Source organism: Coregonus clupeaformis, chromosome 30, assembly GCF_020615455.1.
Source record: "Coregonus clupeaformis isolate EN_2021a chromosome 30, ASM2061545v1, whole genome shotgun sequence".
In the NCBI taxonomy this organism is placed as follows: Eukaryota; Metazoa; Chordata; class Actinopteri; order Salmoniformes; family Salmonidae; genus Coregonus; species Coregonus clupeaformis.
The window spans coordinates 50348026-50364122 of record NC_059221.1 but is presented as its reverse complement, the minus strand read 5'-3'; the positions used below and the strand labels follow the sequence as shown (position 1 = coordinate 50364122).

At 44.9% G+C, this 16097-nt stretch overlaps 1 protein-coding gene across 2 annotated transcripts in view; it reads left to right on the top strand.

Annotated features, from left to right (window-relative positions):
- The first annotated feature begins 6756 nt into the window (after nt 1–6756).
- LOC121555481 (NF-kappa-B essential modulator) overlaps nt 6757–16097 on the top strand; it is a 51746-nt gene continuing 42405 nt past the window's right edge. Inside the window, exons 1-8 of one of the 2 annotated variants that reach the window (XM_045209652.1) lie at nt 6757–7039; nt 8981–9120; nt 9224–9585; nt 14135–14308; nt 14407–14465; nt 14539–14586; nt 14804–14906; nt 15220–15335. In XM_045209652.1, the coding sequence (XP_045065587.1) occupies nt 8982–9120; nt 9224–9585; nt 14135–14308; nt 14407–14465; nt 14539–14586; nt 14804–14906; nt 15220–15335 (1001 nt within the window). In that variant the 5' untranslated portion in view covers nt 6757–7039; nt 8981. Of the gene's footprint in view, nt 7040–8977; nt 9121–9223; nt 9586–14134; nt 14309–14406; nt 14466–14538; nt 14587–14803; nt 14907–15219; nt 15336–16097 lie in introns of both variants that reach the window. The other variant, XM_045209651.1, reaches the window with a different exon arrangement.

Below are 16097 nucleotides of genomic sequence, written 5' to 3'. Positions count from 1 at the left end.
GAGGAGCTTGATTCTTATGAGGGGTTCATGGCTCTGTTTAAATGTACCTTTGATCATCCCCCGGAGGGCAGAGAGGGAGGTGAGCGGCTACTGCAATTATGGCAGGGGAACCAGACGGCTGCTGAGTACGCACTCACCTTTCGGACAGTAGAAGCATCCAGTGAATGGAATGAGCCGGCGCTTCGTACGGTATTTAGAAGAGGTTTGTGTGAAGAGATCCAGACGGAACTGGCCTGTCGAGACGACAACCTCACCGTGGACGCACTCATTGCGATTGCCATCCATCTGGATAACCTACTTCAGGAGCGCCGGGACTCTCATCGCTTCTCTCCCTCCCTCAGTGAACACTTGGAATCAGAGTCTGAACCCATGGAGGTAGGGGTCACTCGTCTCCCTGCGGCAGAGTGCAGCAGATGGATACAGCTGGGGCTCTGTCTGTACTGTGGACAAGGAGGGCACAAGCTCCAGAGGTGTCTGGCATGTCCGAATCCAGGATCCACAAGAGCAGAGGGACGGTCACGTGATCTTCCACTCCCTTCATCACTGTCTACTAGGCTCTTTTTGGTGTCCATTACACTATCTGACTGTCCCTCATGTAGTGTGTCTACAGCGTTAGTGGATTCTGGTGCCCTGGGGGTACTTTATTGACCAGACTCTTGCCTCATTTATTAACATCAACTCATACCGTCTCTCCTCTCCTTTTCCGGTTCAAGCCCTGGATAGTCGGCCTTTAGGATCCGGAACAGTCACCCACATCACTCAACCACTCACCCTCACCGTGGAGTCCATTCATCAGGAGAACATTCCCTTCTTCATTACCACAAGATCATCCTCTTCCTCCCTTGGCTTCAACACCACAACCCTACCATCTCATGGTCGAGAATGAGAATTACAGACTCTCACCCGAATGCCGGAGGACCTGCTTCCCTGTCCCCTGTCGTTCCACGTTGGTTGAGAGTCCTGTGGTTGCCCAACATCCCGGAGGTATACCAGGACCTGCAGGAGGTATTCTCCAAGACCCGCGCCACCTGTCTTCCTCCTCATCGCCCCTGGGACTGTGCCATCGACCTGCCTCCGCGCGGACGCATCTACCCTCTGTCGGTGGCTGGGACCCAGGCCCTGGAGGATTCCAACAAGGCTTCATCCGCACGTCCACCTCCCCGGCGTCGGCTGGTTTCTTCTTCGTGGCCAAGAAGGATGGAGGGTTACGTCCCTGCGTTGACTATAGAGGACTCAACGAAATCACCACAAAGTATCGGTACCCTCTCCCATTGGTGCCGTCAGCCATCGAGCAGCTCCACGGGGCCCGGTTCTTTACCAAACTGGACGTGCGGAGTGCATACAATCTCATCCGCATCCGGGAGGGGGATGAGTGGAAGACGGCATTTAGCACAGTGTCTGGTCACTATGAGTACTTGGCTTAGCCAATGCTCCGTCAGTGTTCCAGGCATTCGTTAACGAGGTGTTCAGGGACATGCTCGGCCGTCAGGTGGTCGTGTATATCGATGACATCCTTATCTACTCGGCTACCTTGGACGATCACATCATTCACGTTCGAGCAGTCTTGGAATGCCTCCTCACCAACCACCTGTTCGTCAAGGCTGAGAAGTGCCAATTCCACCAGAGGACTGTCTCCTTCTTAGGCTACCAAATCAGCCCGCAGGGGGTGAGGATGGACGACAAGAAGGTAGATGCAGTCAGTTCATGGCCAGTTCCAACCACCATAAAGGGGTTACAACGGTTTTTAGGGTTTGCCAACTTCTACAGCCGCTTCATCAGGAAATTCAGCTCTGTCGCCTCTCCTCTCACCTCTCTCCTTAAAGGAGGGCCCCGTAGGATGGTGTGGAGCCCAGCAGCCGATGAGGCCTTCTGTCTACTCAAAGGATGTTTCACCTCCGCCCCAGATCCCACAACATCCTTTGTGGTGGAGGTGGACGCGTCAGAGGTAGGTGTGGGGGCAGTTCTGTCTCAACGACAGGGTAACCCACAGAAGTTGTACCTGTCATGTGAATTTCTATCTCTAATTCAACCTAAGCTTGAATCATTACCAGAGGTTGTAAGGCTCTGGTTTTAATCATTAATGATTCAAGGTCCACAACCCACAAGTATTATCTGTATATTTATTCATGGAGAGCTCTGACGCCAAAAACACAAACATACGATTTTATACCTCCTGAACTTGACTCCTCCCACCTTTAGGTGGCTTTTCTAAACAGTTTCCGCCTTCCCCTTCACCCTTGAATGTTTAGTACCGCCCCCTCTGTTAGTGGGTTGACACTACATGATAATTCTAACATTTATACTGTATTTGGGGTGAAATCCTTTAGTCATTATTCTTAAAATCCAAATTAATCTAACAGTACCCATGTGCATTTTACTCTAAGAAAGTGTCCCCTGCAGAGAGTAATTACGACGTCGGTGATCGTGAGCTCCTGGCGGTGAAGTTGTCATTAGAGGAGTGGAGACACTGGCTGGAGGGCGCCAAGGAACCGTTCGTCATTCTCACCGACCATCGGAAACCTGGAGTACATACGGACAGCGAGGAGGCTGAATCCGCACCATGCAAGGTGGGCCCTTTTCTTCACAAGGTTTGACTTCACGCTGACCTATCACCCAGTTTCTAAGAACACCAAGGCTGATGCTCTGTCCCGTCTTTACGGTCACTGTCAGGACCGGCAGGGTGAGTGGGCACGATTCCTTCCATGGGCAGAGTATACCCAGAACTCGCTAAGTCACTCCTCCACTGGGTTGACACCCTTCCAGTGTGTTCTGGGTTCTGGGTTTTCAGCCGGCCCTGGCTCCGTGGACCAAAGCTCCTGCGGTCGATGAGTGGTTCCGGTACGCAGAAGAAGTGTGGAGCAACGCTCACGTGAGACTCCAGCGCGTTGTCCATCGTCAAAAAGCTTTGGAGCGCCTTCAGTTAAGTTTTGGGAAAAAAGCCAAACTCAGCTCCATCATTTATTGAATCAGATGGCTCATTCATTACAAAACCGACTGATATTGCCAACTACTTTAATGATATTTTTTCATTGGCAAAATTACCAAACTTAGACATGACATGCCAGCAACAAACACTGACACTACACATCCAAGTATATCTGACCAAATTATGGAAGACAAGAATTGTAATTCTGAATTCCGTAAAGTGAGTGTGGAAGAGCTGAAAAAATTGTTGTCTATCAACAATGACAAGCCAACGGGGTCTGACAACTTGGATAGAAAATGACTGAGGGTAATAGTGGACGATATTGCCACTCCTATTTGCCATATCTTCAACTTAAGCGTACTAGAAAGTGTGTGCCCTCAGGCCTGAAGGGAAGCAAAAGTCACTCCGCTACTGTGATGAGATAATTTTGAAGGAGTCAGGCGCAGGAGGGTAAATCACAGAATAACAGGATTTATTCTGAACCACAGAGTTACGCAGTAATGCGTAAAAACACTCCAGTGCGCCTGTTTTGCAAGGCACACAGGGAAATATTCCCGGCGATACAAAATACATGGAGCTCCACCGAACTTCTCTCTCCTCCACAATAAACAATCACACACAAAGACAAGGGGGCAGAGGGAACACTTATACAGGTCCTGATGAGGCTGCCCGAACAAGGAGAGGAGGCAGCCTCGGAGGAAGTCGTGACAGTACCCCCCCTTGACCCACAGCTCCAGCAGCGCACAGACACCGGCCTCGGGGACGACCAGGAGACGACCAGGAGGACGCGGAGCAGGGCGAGCCGGATGCTGACGGTGGAAATCCCGCAACAGGGAGGGATCGAGGATATCCTTCACCGGGACCCAGCACCGCTCCTCCGGACCGTACCCCTCCCACTCCACGAGGTACTGAAGGCCCCCCACCCGATGTCTCGATCCAGGATGGAACGGACGGAGTACGCCGGAGCCCCCTCGATGTCCAGAGGGGACGGAGGGACCTCCTGCACCTCAGACTCCTGGAGCGGACCAAATGGCGTTAGGTTAGTGGAGGAGTGACGGAGAGAGTTCTGGGCATATTCGGCTCATGGCAAGAACACCGACTACGGTTTGCAACTGCACGTGGGGACAAAGATCGTACTTTTTGGAGAAATGTCCTCTGGTCTGATGAAACAAAAATAGAACTGTTTGGCCATAATGACCATCGTTTCCTTTTAAGAGGAAAAAGGGGGGAGCTTGCAAGCCGAAGAACACCATCCCAACCGTGAAGCACAGGGGTGGCAGCATCATGCTGTGCGGGTGCTTTGCTACAGGAGGGACTGGTGCACTTCACAAAATAGATGGTATCATGAGGAAGGAAAATTATGTGGATATATTGAAGCAACATCTCAAGACATTAGTCAGGAAGTTAAAGCTTGGTCGCAAATGGGTCTTCCAAATGGACAATGACCCCAAGCATACTTCCAAAGTTGTGGCAAAACGGCTTAAGGACAACAAAGTCAAGGTATTGGAGTGGCCATCACAAAGCCCTGACCTCAATCCTATAATTTGTGAGCAGAACTGAAAAAGCGTGTGCGAGCAAGGAGGCCTACAAACCTAACTCAGTTACACCAGCTCTGTCAGGAGGAATGGGCCAAAATTCACCCAACTTATTGTGGGAAGCTTGTGAAAGGCTACCCGAAACGTTTCACCCAAGTTAAACAATTTAAAGTCAATGCTACCAAATACTAATTTGTGTATGTAAACTTCTGACCCACTGGGAATGTGATGAAAGAAATAAAAGCTGAAATAAATCATTCTCTCTACAATTATTCTGACATTTCACATTCTTAAAATAAAGTGGTGATCCTAGCTGACCTAAGACAGGGAATTTTTACTAGGATTAAATGTCAGGAATTGTGAAAAACTGAGTTTAAATGTATTTGGCTAAGGTGTATGTAAACTTCCGACTTCAACTGTATATTGTCATAGTATATACAGTGAGGGAAAATCATTAAAATGCAAATCAATTTATAACATTTTTGACATCCGTTTTTCTGGATTTTTTGTTGTTATTCTGTCTCTCACTGTTCAAATAAACCTACCATTAAAATTATAGACTGATCATTTCTTTGTCAGTGGGCAAACGTACAAAATCAGCAGGAGATCAAATACTTTTTTCCCTCACTGTAGTTATTTTATATAGTATATAGTTATAGTATATAAATATAGTTACAGTATATAGTTATGGTATATAGTATATAGTATATAGTTATAGTTATCTTTAGTCTGTCATTATGAATCACACACAATGAATCATTAGATGTTTCTCAGTCTTGTAGACATGGTATAGCCCTGTTTGTTTCTGTTTGCCTCTCACAAGGTAAATATCTTAGACTTTCACTGGGTACTGTGTGATTGTAGTGTAATTATTATTCGTTTTTTAAAATTGTAAGTGGTCTTTATGCTTAGTTGTCCCTCTCTCTCTGCTGTCTTTAGGTCATGAAGCCATAGTTCAGTTCCTGGATGAAAATAACCAGTCATATGCAGTAGTTCCACAAGTATGGATCAAAGATGACATCTGTTATTGGCCACCACTCAGCCTCAAGAAAAAGAACAAAATAAACCATGTATCCATGGAGTGTACTACACCAGACAACACCTGGGAAATAAGCTGCTTCATGTTCATGAAGGGAGCAGGTCATCTATGTATCTGATATACTCTCATTTGAACTGTTAGTGTAATTAACTTGCCTGATGTTATGTTAAGGAATACCTGGAATAGTATAAAGTAATCCTTCTACCCCCCCTCCCCCACACCCCCCATAAAATAAATAAAGTGGTTGTCCCACTGGCTATCAGAAGTTGAATGCACCAATTTGTAAGTCGCTCTGGATAAGAGCGTCTGCTAAATGACGAAAATGTAAATGATGTGAATGTTTTGTGGGATAATTCATGCCTATACCTTATTATTCACTGGTCAATTGGGAGACGGTACAGATGTAACGTGCAAACATTGAGGTGCCAGTGGACGGTAGAGTTGTTGTGTTAAAAGCTTCTCTTCCAGACGCACCGCCAGTCCCACCGTATCAGGAGCTTCTGTCGAACCGTGAAAACATTACAGCAGACTTTAGAGCTGGTATGTAAAATAGATTTTTTAAATGCTTGATTATATGCAAAGTTCCATTTCTGAACCATAATCAGCTTTCATGGTCAATTCTCAAACATACATTCACTGAGCCCAGATGAGACTGCGCTTATCTGTCCTGTTTTGCACAGTATGTAATTGTATTAAACAGTAATGTGTAATTTTCCACGAGGGTAACTTTTAATGTCCAGTGCGAGAGATGAAGGTTTAGGTTTCCAGGGTTAGAGTAGTGCAGAAGTTGTCATTTGCTGAGGCAGTGAAGAAAGTAGAAGGAGAGGAGTTGTGGGAGTAGTAGATATGTACCAGTACAGAGGGATAGGACAACAAGTGATATATGTTTTAGTAAGATTGCATTTTTTGGCATTTATAGCAATGGTTATCAACTGTACTGCAGGGATGGAATGTAAATCGCAGAAAATAGATGTTGTGGTGGCAGCTGCAGAGAGGTATTTGGGTGTGCGAGACTTGACGTCAGAAGAGTTACAGGGTGTGTTAAGTGGCGGTGTCCCATCCTGTTGGCCTGAAGTAGGACTAAATAGATTTAAATAGTGGAGTATGGTATTTTAATTTTGTAAAAAAAAAAAAAATGAGTAGTGTTAGACGGCAGGGTCTTTTTTTTTTTTTTTTTTAAAGCAAAGTATAAGGGAGTTATACTCCAGTCTTGTAGGAGGCGGTAATGCAACATTTATTGGACGCCAACCGCCATTAAACCTCATCGAAGAAGATGTCATCTATCTCTCTCTCAGTGCGGAAGTAGGAAGGGGGAATTCCTGGCGCAAACTAGCTCAGTCAGTGTCGCTTTGACAGCAGAAAGATACTTTAGCATAATGTCAAGGGACCTTATCGCTGGAGATTATTTTACAAGATTTGAATAGAAACACAACGTAAGAGTTGGTGTCAGTTACGGAAATACGCTTGGTCTGCGACAATCAAACCAGAGCTAGCTAGGTTAATTAACTGGCTAACTACGTCGAGAGCTATAGAGAAAAGGTAAGCTTTTCTTGACATCAAGTTAGCTAAACATGTCATTGGCTGGCCACTTGTTGTGCTAACTAGCTGACGTGATGGTCATGGCTAGCCCGAATTAGCCATGTTAGCTAGCTAGCTAGTCACAGTCTAGCTAACCTAACCAAATGAACGGTGTTGTTGACGGCTTTCTAGTTATAGGCTTTATATGACTGGTTGACTTGCAAATGGTTGGCAAGCGAGCTGACCGTGTTGAGAATGTCATTAGCTACACGGTCTGTAGTTAGCGGGTAACTTGCTAAGTAAAGATAGGTTAGCTAACTAGATATATAGGGCTCCCGAGTGGCGCAACATCTCAGTGATAGAGGCGTCAAACAGACCCGGGTTCGGTTCCAGGCTGGATCACAATCCGGCCGTGATTGGGAGTCCCATAGGGTGGCGTCCGGGGTAGGCCGTCATTGTAAATAATAATTTGTTCTTAACTGACTTGCCTAGTTAGGTTAAATAAATACAAATAATCACAAACCACCATGATGGAACTAGAAGCGAAAGTGAAAGTAACCTAGCTAGCTCCGAGCGGACTCCGAGCTATGTTTTCCATTAACTATTTTAATTGTTGTCGTCGACATTTATTAAGTTCTTATAGAAAATAGATGCGACAGTTGGCTGCTAGGGCGCGTTTCCATTTAACCAAATGTTGTGTTGATAAAAACCAACTGGACGTAATGACGACACACAACAACGTTTTACCTGCAGTACAGTGTTGAATAAAAATGGAGTGGTTGAAGTGTTTCCATTACACATTTAGACAAATTGACCATAAATACATTGGCGAAAGCCTGTATGCCCTCCTAACTCATGTCTCATGTAGCCAGAAAAAGCCAGCATGGATAGCATTAATTGACTAATATTTGTAGGCTGGACAAATGACATTTTTAACGGTTTTTTTCTGATAACTAGTTAATTCCATTCGAAATGGAGCCCAGTTAAAAAAATATTACTATATGTCCCAGCTGCTTGCAGTAGTTTTGAAGTAATCGCGAAAAAACAGGTCATATTTTAGGGCATTTTTCACCCTGCCAGCTCCTATTAGTTCTATTGAGCACCGTGGAACCAACTCGCCTTCCAAACGCTCTATTCCCAGCCCATTGTCACAATGCCTGCGTTGCTATTACTGGCAATGAGACCTGCCCACGTTAACCCTCTAGGTTTACCTCATGTAACTTATTATTAACAAGGTTACAGCTACTTCGTGAGCAAGCTCACTGTTTGCCTGTTGTGGTGATCCACAGTGCTAGTGATGGCTGGCGCATAGCTATCAAAGTTAAACTTTTTATTTGCATGATTAACTTTTTTTTTTTTTTTTTGAAAGGTGTAAAACCTAAACAAAACGCATGTCCCTGTCCTCTTTTTCAAGATGTGGCCGATTTAAACAGCCAGAAGACATTTTTAAATAAATAAATAACCTTTTCATTCTATTGTCCAGCCTAATATTTGCCAAAATCAAATAATTCTCATGTGTCAATGTATCGCCATGGTGAAACTTGCAATCATGTAGATCTGAAATAATTGGATGGTGAAACTTGCCAGCCAACCAGAAAAGCAAGGCGAAGCAATTCTGGCATTCTTGGAAGTCAGGACAATAATTTTTTTAACTATAAAAATAATGATTTTGCAAGAATTAGGCATTTAGAATTAAATGTGGAGTGGAACTTATAGTTACGTGATGACATCGCGTACCATCAAAAGTATTCGGCAATCATCAGTTATTGTCGCAATAAAGAAAGTTGAGACAAAATAAAAATATCACCCGTCAAACGTATAGAAATGGTGTCTGTCTTTTAGAACATTTCTCCAAATGCCGTTTCCATTAGACATGTTGCAATGATTTTTGTTGTTGCATCATTGCTTTTGTCGACTAAACCATGGGTCAATGGGATAATAAGGATGCATAATGTTCAGCAGCATGGTGCAGCCCCAGGCAGACGTAGCCCTGCAGTGGGAGATGGCGGGGGACGAGGGGGGCGTGGCTCTTCAGGTTCCTGCTGAGCTGGCAGCCAATGAGGTGGTGACTAGACTACTGGGAGACAACCAGCAGCTCCGAGGTAGGACACACAGACACATATTTTATTTGTATCCACAATGATGCACAGATTGTATGTGTGTGTGGTTGTTTTATTAATGCTATTTCTGTGTGTGTGTGTGTAGAGGCGTTGCGGCGCAGCAACCAGGCCCTGCGTGAGCGCTGTGAGGAGATGGAGGGATGGCAGCGGAGGTCTAGAGAAGAGAGGGAGTTCCTCAGCTGTCGTTTCCAGGAGGCCCGGGCTCTAGTGGAGAGACTGGCCAGGGAGAACCACAGCCTCACCAGCCTGGCCAGCCCCTCCAACCCTGGAGCTGACCAAGGCCTGCTGGTCAACGGCCCCAGCCAGGCCTCCAGCTCCAGCTCTAACGGAATTCTTGCTGGGGAGAGGAGGGGAGGGGACCAGGAGAAGAAGAGCTCGGATGAGAGGAGGGGAGGGGACCAGGAGAAGAAGAGCTCGGAGACCAACGGACCGATGGCATCCTCTCTGGTCAGTACAGATAGATTGAGGGATGGATATAGATACAGTTGAAGTCGGAAGTTTACATACACCTTAGCCAAATACATTTAAACTCAGTTTTTCACAATTCCTGACATTTAATCCTAGTAAAAATTCCCTGTCTTAGGTCAGTTAGGATCACCACTTTATTTTAAGAATGTGAAATGTCAGAATAATAGTAGAGAGAATGATTTATTTCAGCTTTTATTTCTTTCATCACATTCCCAGTGGGTCAGAAGTTTACATACACAAATTAGTATTTGGTAACATTGACTTTAAATTGTTTAACTTGGGTGAAACGTTTCGGGTAGCCTTTCACAAGCTTCCCACAATAAGTTGGGTGAATTTTGGCCCATTCCTCCTGACAGAGCTGGTGTAACTGAGTCAGGTTTGTAGGCCTCCTTGCTCACACATGCTTTTTCAGTTCTGCCCACACATTTTCTATAGGATTGAGGTCAGGGCTTTGTGATGGCCACTCCAATACCTTGACTTTGTTGTCCTTAAGCCATTTTGCCACAACTTTGGAAGTATGCTTGGGGTCATTGTCCATTTGGAAGACCCATTTGCGACCAAGCTTTAACTTCCTGACTGATGTCTTGAGATGTTGCTTCAATATATCCACCTAATTTTCCTTCCTCATAATGCCATCTATTTTGTGAAGTGCACCATTCCCTCCTGCAGCAAAGCACCCCCACAGCATGATGCTGCCACCCCCGTGCTTCACGGTTGGGATGGTGTTCTTCGGCTTGCAAGCAACCCCCTTTTTCCTCCAAACATAACGATGGTCATTATGGCCAAACAGTTCTATTTTTGTTTCATCAGACCAGAGGACATTTCTCCAAAAAGTACGATCTTTGTCCCCATGTCCAGTTGCAAACCGTAGTCTGGCTTTTTTATGGCGGTTTTGGAGCAGTGGCTTCTTCCTTGCTGAGCGGCCTTTCAGGTTATGTCGATATAGGACTTGTTTTACTGTGGATATAGATACTTTTGTACCTGTTTCCTCCAGCATCTTCACAAGGTCCTTTGCTGTTGTTCTGGGATTGATTTGCACTTTACGCACCAAAGTACGTTCATCTGTAGGAGACAGAACGCGTCTCCTTCCTGAGCGGTGTGACGGCTGCGTGGTCCCATGGTGTTTATACTTGCGTACTATTGTTTGTACAGATGAACGTGGTACATTCAGGTGTTTGGAAATTGCTCCCAAGGATGAACCAGACTTGTGGAGGTCTGCAATTTATTTTCTGAGGTCTTGGCTGATTTATTTTTCTTTTCCCATGATGTCAAGCAAAGAGGCACTGAGTTTGAAGGTAGGCCTTGAAATACATCCACAGGTACACCTCCAATTGACTCAAATGATGTCAATTAGCCTATCTAAAGCCATGACATCATTTTCTGGAATTTTCCAAGCTGTTTAAAGGCACAGTCAACTTAGTGTATGTAAACTTCTGACCCACTGGAATTGTGATACAGTGAATTATAAGTGAAATAATCTGTCTGTAAACAATTGTTGGAAAAATTACTTGTGTCATGCACAAAGTAGTTGTCCTAACCGACTTGCCAAAACTATAGTTTGTTAACAAGAAATTTGTGGAGTGGTTGAAAAACATGTTTTAATGACTCCAACCTAAATGTATGTAAACTTCCGACTTCAACTGTAGATTAATTTGTTTTTTCCCCTCATCAATCTACACACAATACCCCATAATGACAAAGCAAAAACAGATTTTTAGAAATGTATTGACCTGTTTTGACTTTGTCATTATGGGCTATTGTGTGTAGACTGATGAGGAAAAATATGAATTTAATCAATTTTAGAATAAGTCTGTAACTTAACTAAATGTGGAAAAAGGGAAGGGGTCTGAATACTTTCCTAATGAACTGTATGTTACATGTTGAAATACGTATTTTAATTACTTCTGAGTATTTTGTATGTTGTATTACACTGGGCTGAACTACCCTCCAATGTATTTTGTAACAAGATACTTTAGAAAGCTGTAATTTCTAGTTTAAAAATACAAAAATAAATGTCTATACCATTCCTTCATAGCGGTTCACAAAATGATAAAGGATCTGAATACTTATGTAAATAAGGTATTTTTGTTTTAAAATTGTAATACATTTGCAAAAATTTCTACAAAGCTTTTTTTTCGCTTTGTCATTGAGGTATTGTGTGTAGATTGATGAGGAAAAAAAGTTATTTAATATTTTTTAGAATAAGGCTGTAACGTAACAAAATGTGGAAAAGGTCAAGGGGTCTGAATACTTTCCGAATGCAGTGTATGTATGTGGACACCCCTTCAAATTAGTATACGTTTCCACTTCACAATAACAGCACTTGCATTCGACAGCTCTAGCACTTTACTTGTTGGAAAGGTGGCATCCTATGACGGTGCCACGTTGAAAGTCACTGAGCTCTTCAGTAAGGCCAATCTACTGCCAATGTTTGTCTATAGAGATTGTATGGCTGTGTGCTCGATTTCATACACCTGTCAGCAACGGGTGTGGCTGAAATAATAGCAGAATACACTAATTTCAAGGGGTGTCCACATACTTTTGTAAGAGAGGGAGATATTCCGTGAGTATGCTCGCTTGTTTTTACGTTCTGTGTGTGTGTAAAGGGGAGTGTGTTTGGTCGTTCTGTGTGTGTGTAAAGGGGAGTGTGTTTGGTCGTTCTGTGTGTGTGTAAAGGGGAGTGTGTTTGGTCGTTCTGTGTGTGTGTAAAGGGGAGTGTGTTTGGTCGTTCTGTGTGTGTGTAAAGGGGAGTGTGTTTGGTCGTTCTGTGTGTGTGTAAAGGGGAGTGTGTTTGGTCGTTCTGTGTGTGTGTAAAGGGGAGTGTGTTTGGTCGTTCTGTGTGTGTGTAAAGGGGAGTGTGTTTGGTCGTTCTGTGTGTGTGTAAAGGGGAGTGTGTTTGGTCGTTCTGTGTGTGTGTAAAGGGGAGTGTGTTTGGTCGTTCTGTGTGTGTGTAAAGGGGAGTGTGTTTGGTCGTTCTGTGTGTGTGTAAAGGGGAGTGTGTTTGGTCGTTCTGTGTGTGTGTAAAGTATACTGTAAACGAACAGTATCAGTTTCAGTTAGTTGAGCGTACTAGCGCTTCGCCTGTCTACCGGAAGTTGATGCTGTTGCTATGCAACCTCTTGCTAGCATAACAAATGACTAGCTAGACTTTTTACGATTTCGGGTGGGTTTGTTCAATCTGGAGTGCCAGTGTGCGCTCTGGGCGTTCGTAAATCCAGAGCGTTGTCAGATTGTCAGTTAGTAAATTCTGAGCGTTTCGCTCTCGGAGCGTCAGGGTTGATCCGAGCGTTCAACGACAGTCAAGCACCCAAGCTAACTGGCTAACGTTGGCTTGCTACTTCTAGACACAAATGAGAGAACCTCACTCTGACCATTTTACTCGCCCTAGCAGAGCTGGTTAGGCTGTTTTCATGCTATCCAGAGCGTTGGTGACTAACTGTGCTGCTGGCAATCATTTAATGACGCTTTTTCTTGCCGACGTTCGTAAATTCCTCAGTTATTCTGCTCTCTGGCACACTCAGACGAGAGTGCTCTGAAATCGGAGTAGATAGCCAGAATTAACTATGTCCATTGAAACGCACAATGACTGTACCACTTGGCTAAGAATGATGTGAATAATCAAGTCAATAAACGTTGGATAGTTAGATAGCAGATAGTTAATATGCTGCCCGGCAAGTTCGATGTATTAGTAACCAACTAACGTTAGGTAACTACTAACATAGCGGTACATACTGCTGTAATGCTATGTGGTTCGTAAGGATAGCGTCGCTAACAAATTGTCAGCCAACGTAACGTAACTTATTTGAAAAGTCATTACTATATTACATTGCTCAACATTTTCTTAACATTTGTCATAATTAGTTAAAGCAATGAATTTGTATCCGCTCTCGTCGGACTTCGGCTGCATGTTTTCCGCCATTTTCTTCAAATCTGAAAACGTTGCATTACGGGCCCTAAAAGAATGGAAATAGTGTCCACTGTTTGGATACGTCGTATTTTGGTGAATTTAGTAAGACATCCAGGAACATTTTGGCATACTAACTATATCCATACTATGACCAATAAGCATACTATATACTCAATTCATGTCACAGATAGTACGGTTAGTGCAGTCAGTATGGGTATTCGAACACAGCTAAGGAAAAAGGCTATTTTAGGGGGTTAGGTAAAATAGGATTTTTTTATTGGAATACATTTTTGGTATCCACAAGGATAGTAAAACAAATGTGTGTGCGTGCAGGGTGAAGAGTCCCCTCCATCTCTCCCCTCCATCTCTCTCTGTGTCCCCTCCATCTCTCCCCTCCATCTCTCTCTGTGTCCCCTCCATCTCTCCCCTCCATCTCTCTCTGTGTGTAACAAATGGTTAACCTGAAGCGATATGCTTTACAACCCATCCTTTGTTTTTCCTTCTTTTGCTCCCTCCTTCCTTCTTTCAGTTTAATACGAGCTTGTATTCAGAGAAGCTGTTGCTTCTATAGCAACGTGGGGATATACTATTTCTCTTTCAACCTCCGGTCTCTTTCTCTAGCCCACAGGAGGAGGGAACGACTTTCTCCAGCTGCTGAAGACCCACAAAGAGAAGTTGGAAGAAGGGATGAGAGATCTGAGGAGGAGGAATGAAGAGCTGGAGGGAGAGAGGGAGGAGGGAGAGAGGGAGAGAGACTACCTTCGTCGCTCGGTTGAGCAACTCAGAACCAAACTGGTGTGTGTGTGGTGTGTTAGGGTCTTTCTATGCAAAAATTGAAGAAATTATAGCTTAAAAATGGAAGTTGTATTGAAGGATACAATTGTGTTCCTTAGAGTTGTGGTGTTACCGAGGAAACTGTTCAGCGTTCCGATGCCCCGCCCTCCTCTGACAGGTATGACATAATTTCCTCACAGTCATCATCACTTCCTGCAGTGTGCTGATGTTTCTGCCTCCTGTCTCCTCAGCTCCCACCTGGCCAAACTCACCGAGCAACTACAAGCCACGCAGGGCAGGTCAGTGTGTGTGTGTGTGTGTACACGTGTCTCACTATTTTGCCTTGTAGCTGTTATGAACTGTGATCCTAAATATGTTCCTGTGTGTGTGTGTGTGTGTGTGTACACGTGTCTCACTATTTTGCCTTGTAGCTGTTATGAACTGTGATCCTAAATATGTTCCTGTGTGTGTGTTGTTCCTGTGTGTGTGTGTGTGTGTGTGTGTGTGTGTGTGTAGGTACAGAGAGCTGCAGGAGAAATTAGATTCCCTCCAGAAGAGTTCAGCTCAGAGAGACAGAACTGAAGTGCTGCTTAAACAGAAGGACAAGGACTGTACCCAGGTACACACAAACACTCTGCACTCACTACACAAACACTCTGCACTCACTACACACACACACTGCACTCACTACACACACACACTGCACTCACTACACACACACACTGCACTCACTACACACACACTGCACTCACTACACACACACTGCACTCACTACACACACACTGCACTCACTACACTCACTCACACACTGCACTCACTACACACACACACACACACACACACACACACACACACACACACACTGCACTCATTACACAAGTAACACTGAGTCCTACTGCATGGCCCTTTCAGTACTATCTGTGTGTGTGTAGCTGGCTAAGGATGGCGAGGCGCTGAAGGCCCAGGTGACATCTCTCCTGGGAGAACTGAGAGAGAGACAGAGCTGTTTGGACCGGAGCCAGCAGGACCGCAACATACTGGACGACAAGTACGTCAACGTGTGTTATGGCTGGGCGGTTTACCGTATTTTACTACATACCGGTACTGATGCACGGACCGGGTTGGGTTTTTACTTTACCTTGTGTAACGGTATTTCAGTTCGGTTTGTTAAATGTGATACGCCACTCCGCTGCATGTAATAATGTCAGTTTTTATAGTTCGCTCCGTTTGCTACTTGAGTTCTCTCTCCCTCTTCCTCCCTCTCTCTTTCCACAAACACCAAGCCCCTGGCACTCTCTGTCTCTCTCTCTGTCTCTCTCCCTCTCCCCCTCTCTCTCTCTCTCTCGCTCTCTCTGTCTCTCTCTCTCCCTCTCTCTCTCCCCCTCTCTCTGTCTCTCTCTCTCTCTCTCTCGCTCTCTCTCCCTCTCTCTCTGTCTCTCTCTCTCTCTCTCGCTCTCTCTCTCTCTGTCTCTCTCTGTCCCTCTCCCCCCTCTCTCTCTCTCCCTCTCTCTCTCTCTCTCTCTCTCTCTCTCTCTCTCTCTCTCTCTCTCTCTCTCTCTCTCTCTCTCTCTCTCTCTCTCTCTCTCTCTCTCTCTCTCTCTCTCTCTGTCCCTCTGTCCCTCTGTCCCTCTGTCCCTCTGTCCCTCTGTCCCTCTGTCCCTCTGTCCCTCTGTCCCTCTGTCCCTCTGTCCCTCTGTCCCTCTGTCCCTCTATCTCTCTCTCTCTCTCTCTCTCTCTCTCTCTCTCTCTCTCTCTCTCTCTCCCCCTCCCCCTCTCTCTCTCTCTCTCTCTCTCTCTCTCTCTCTCTCTT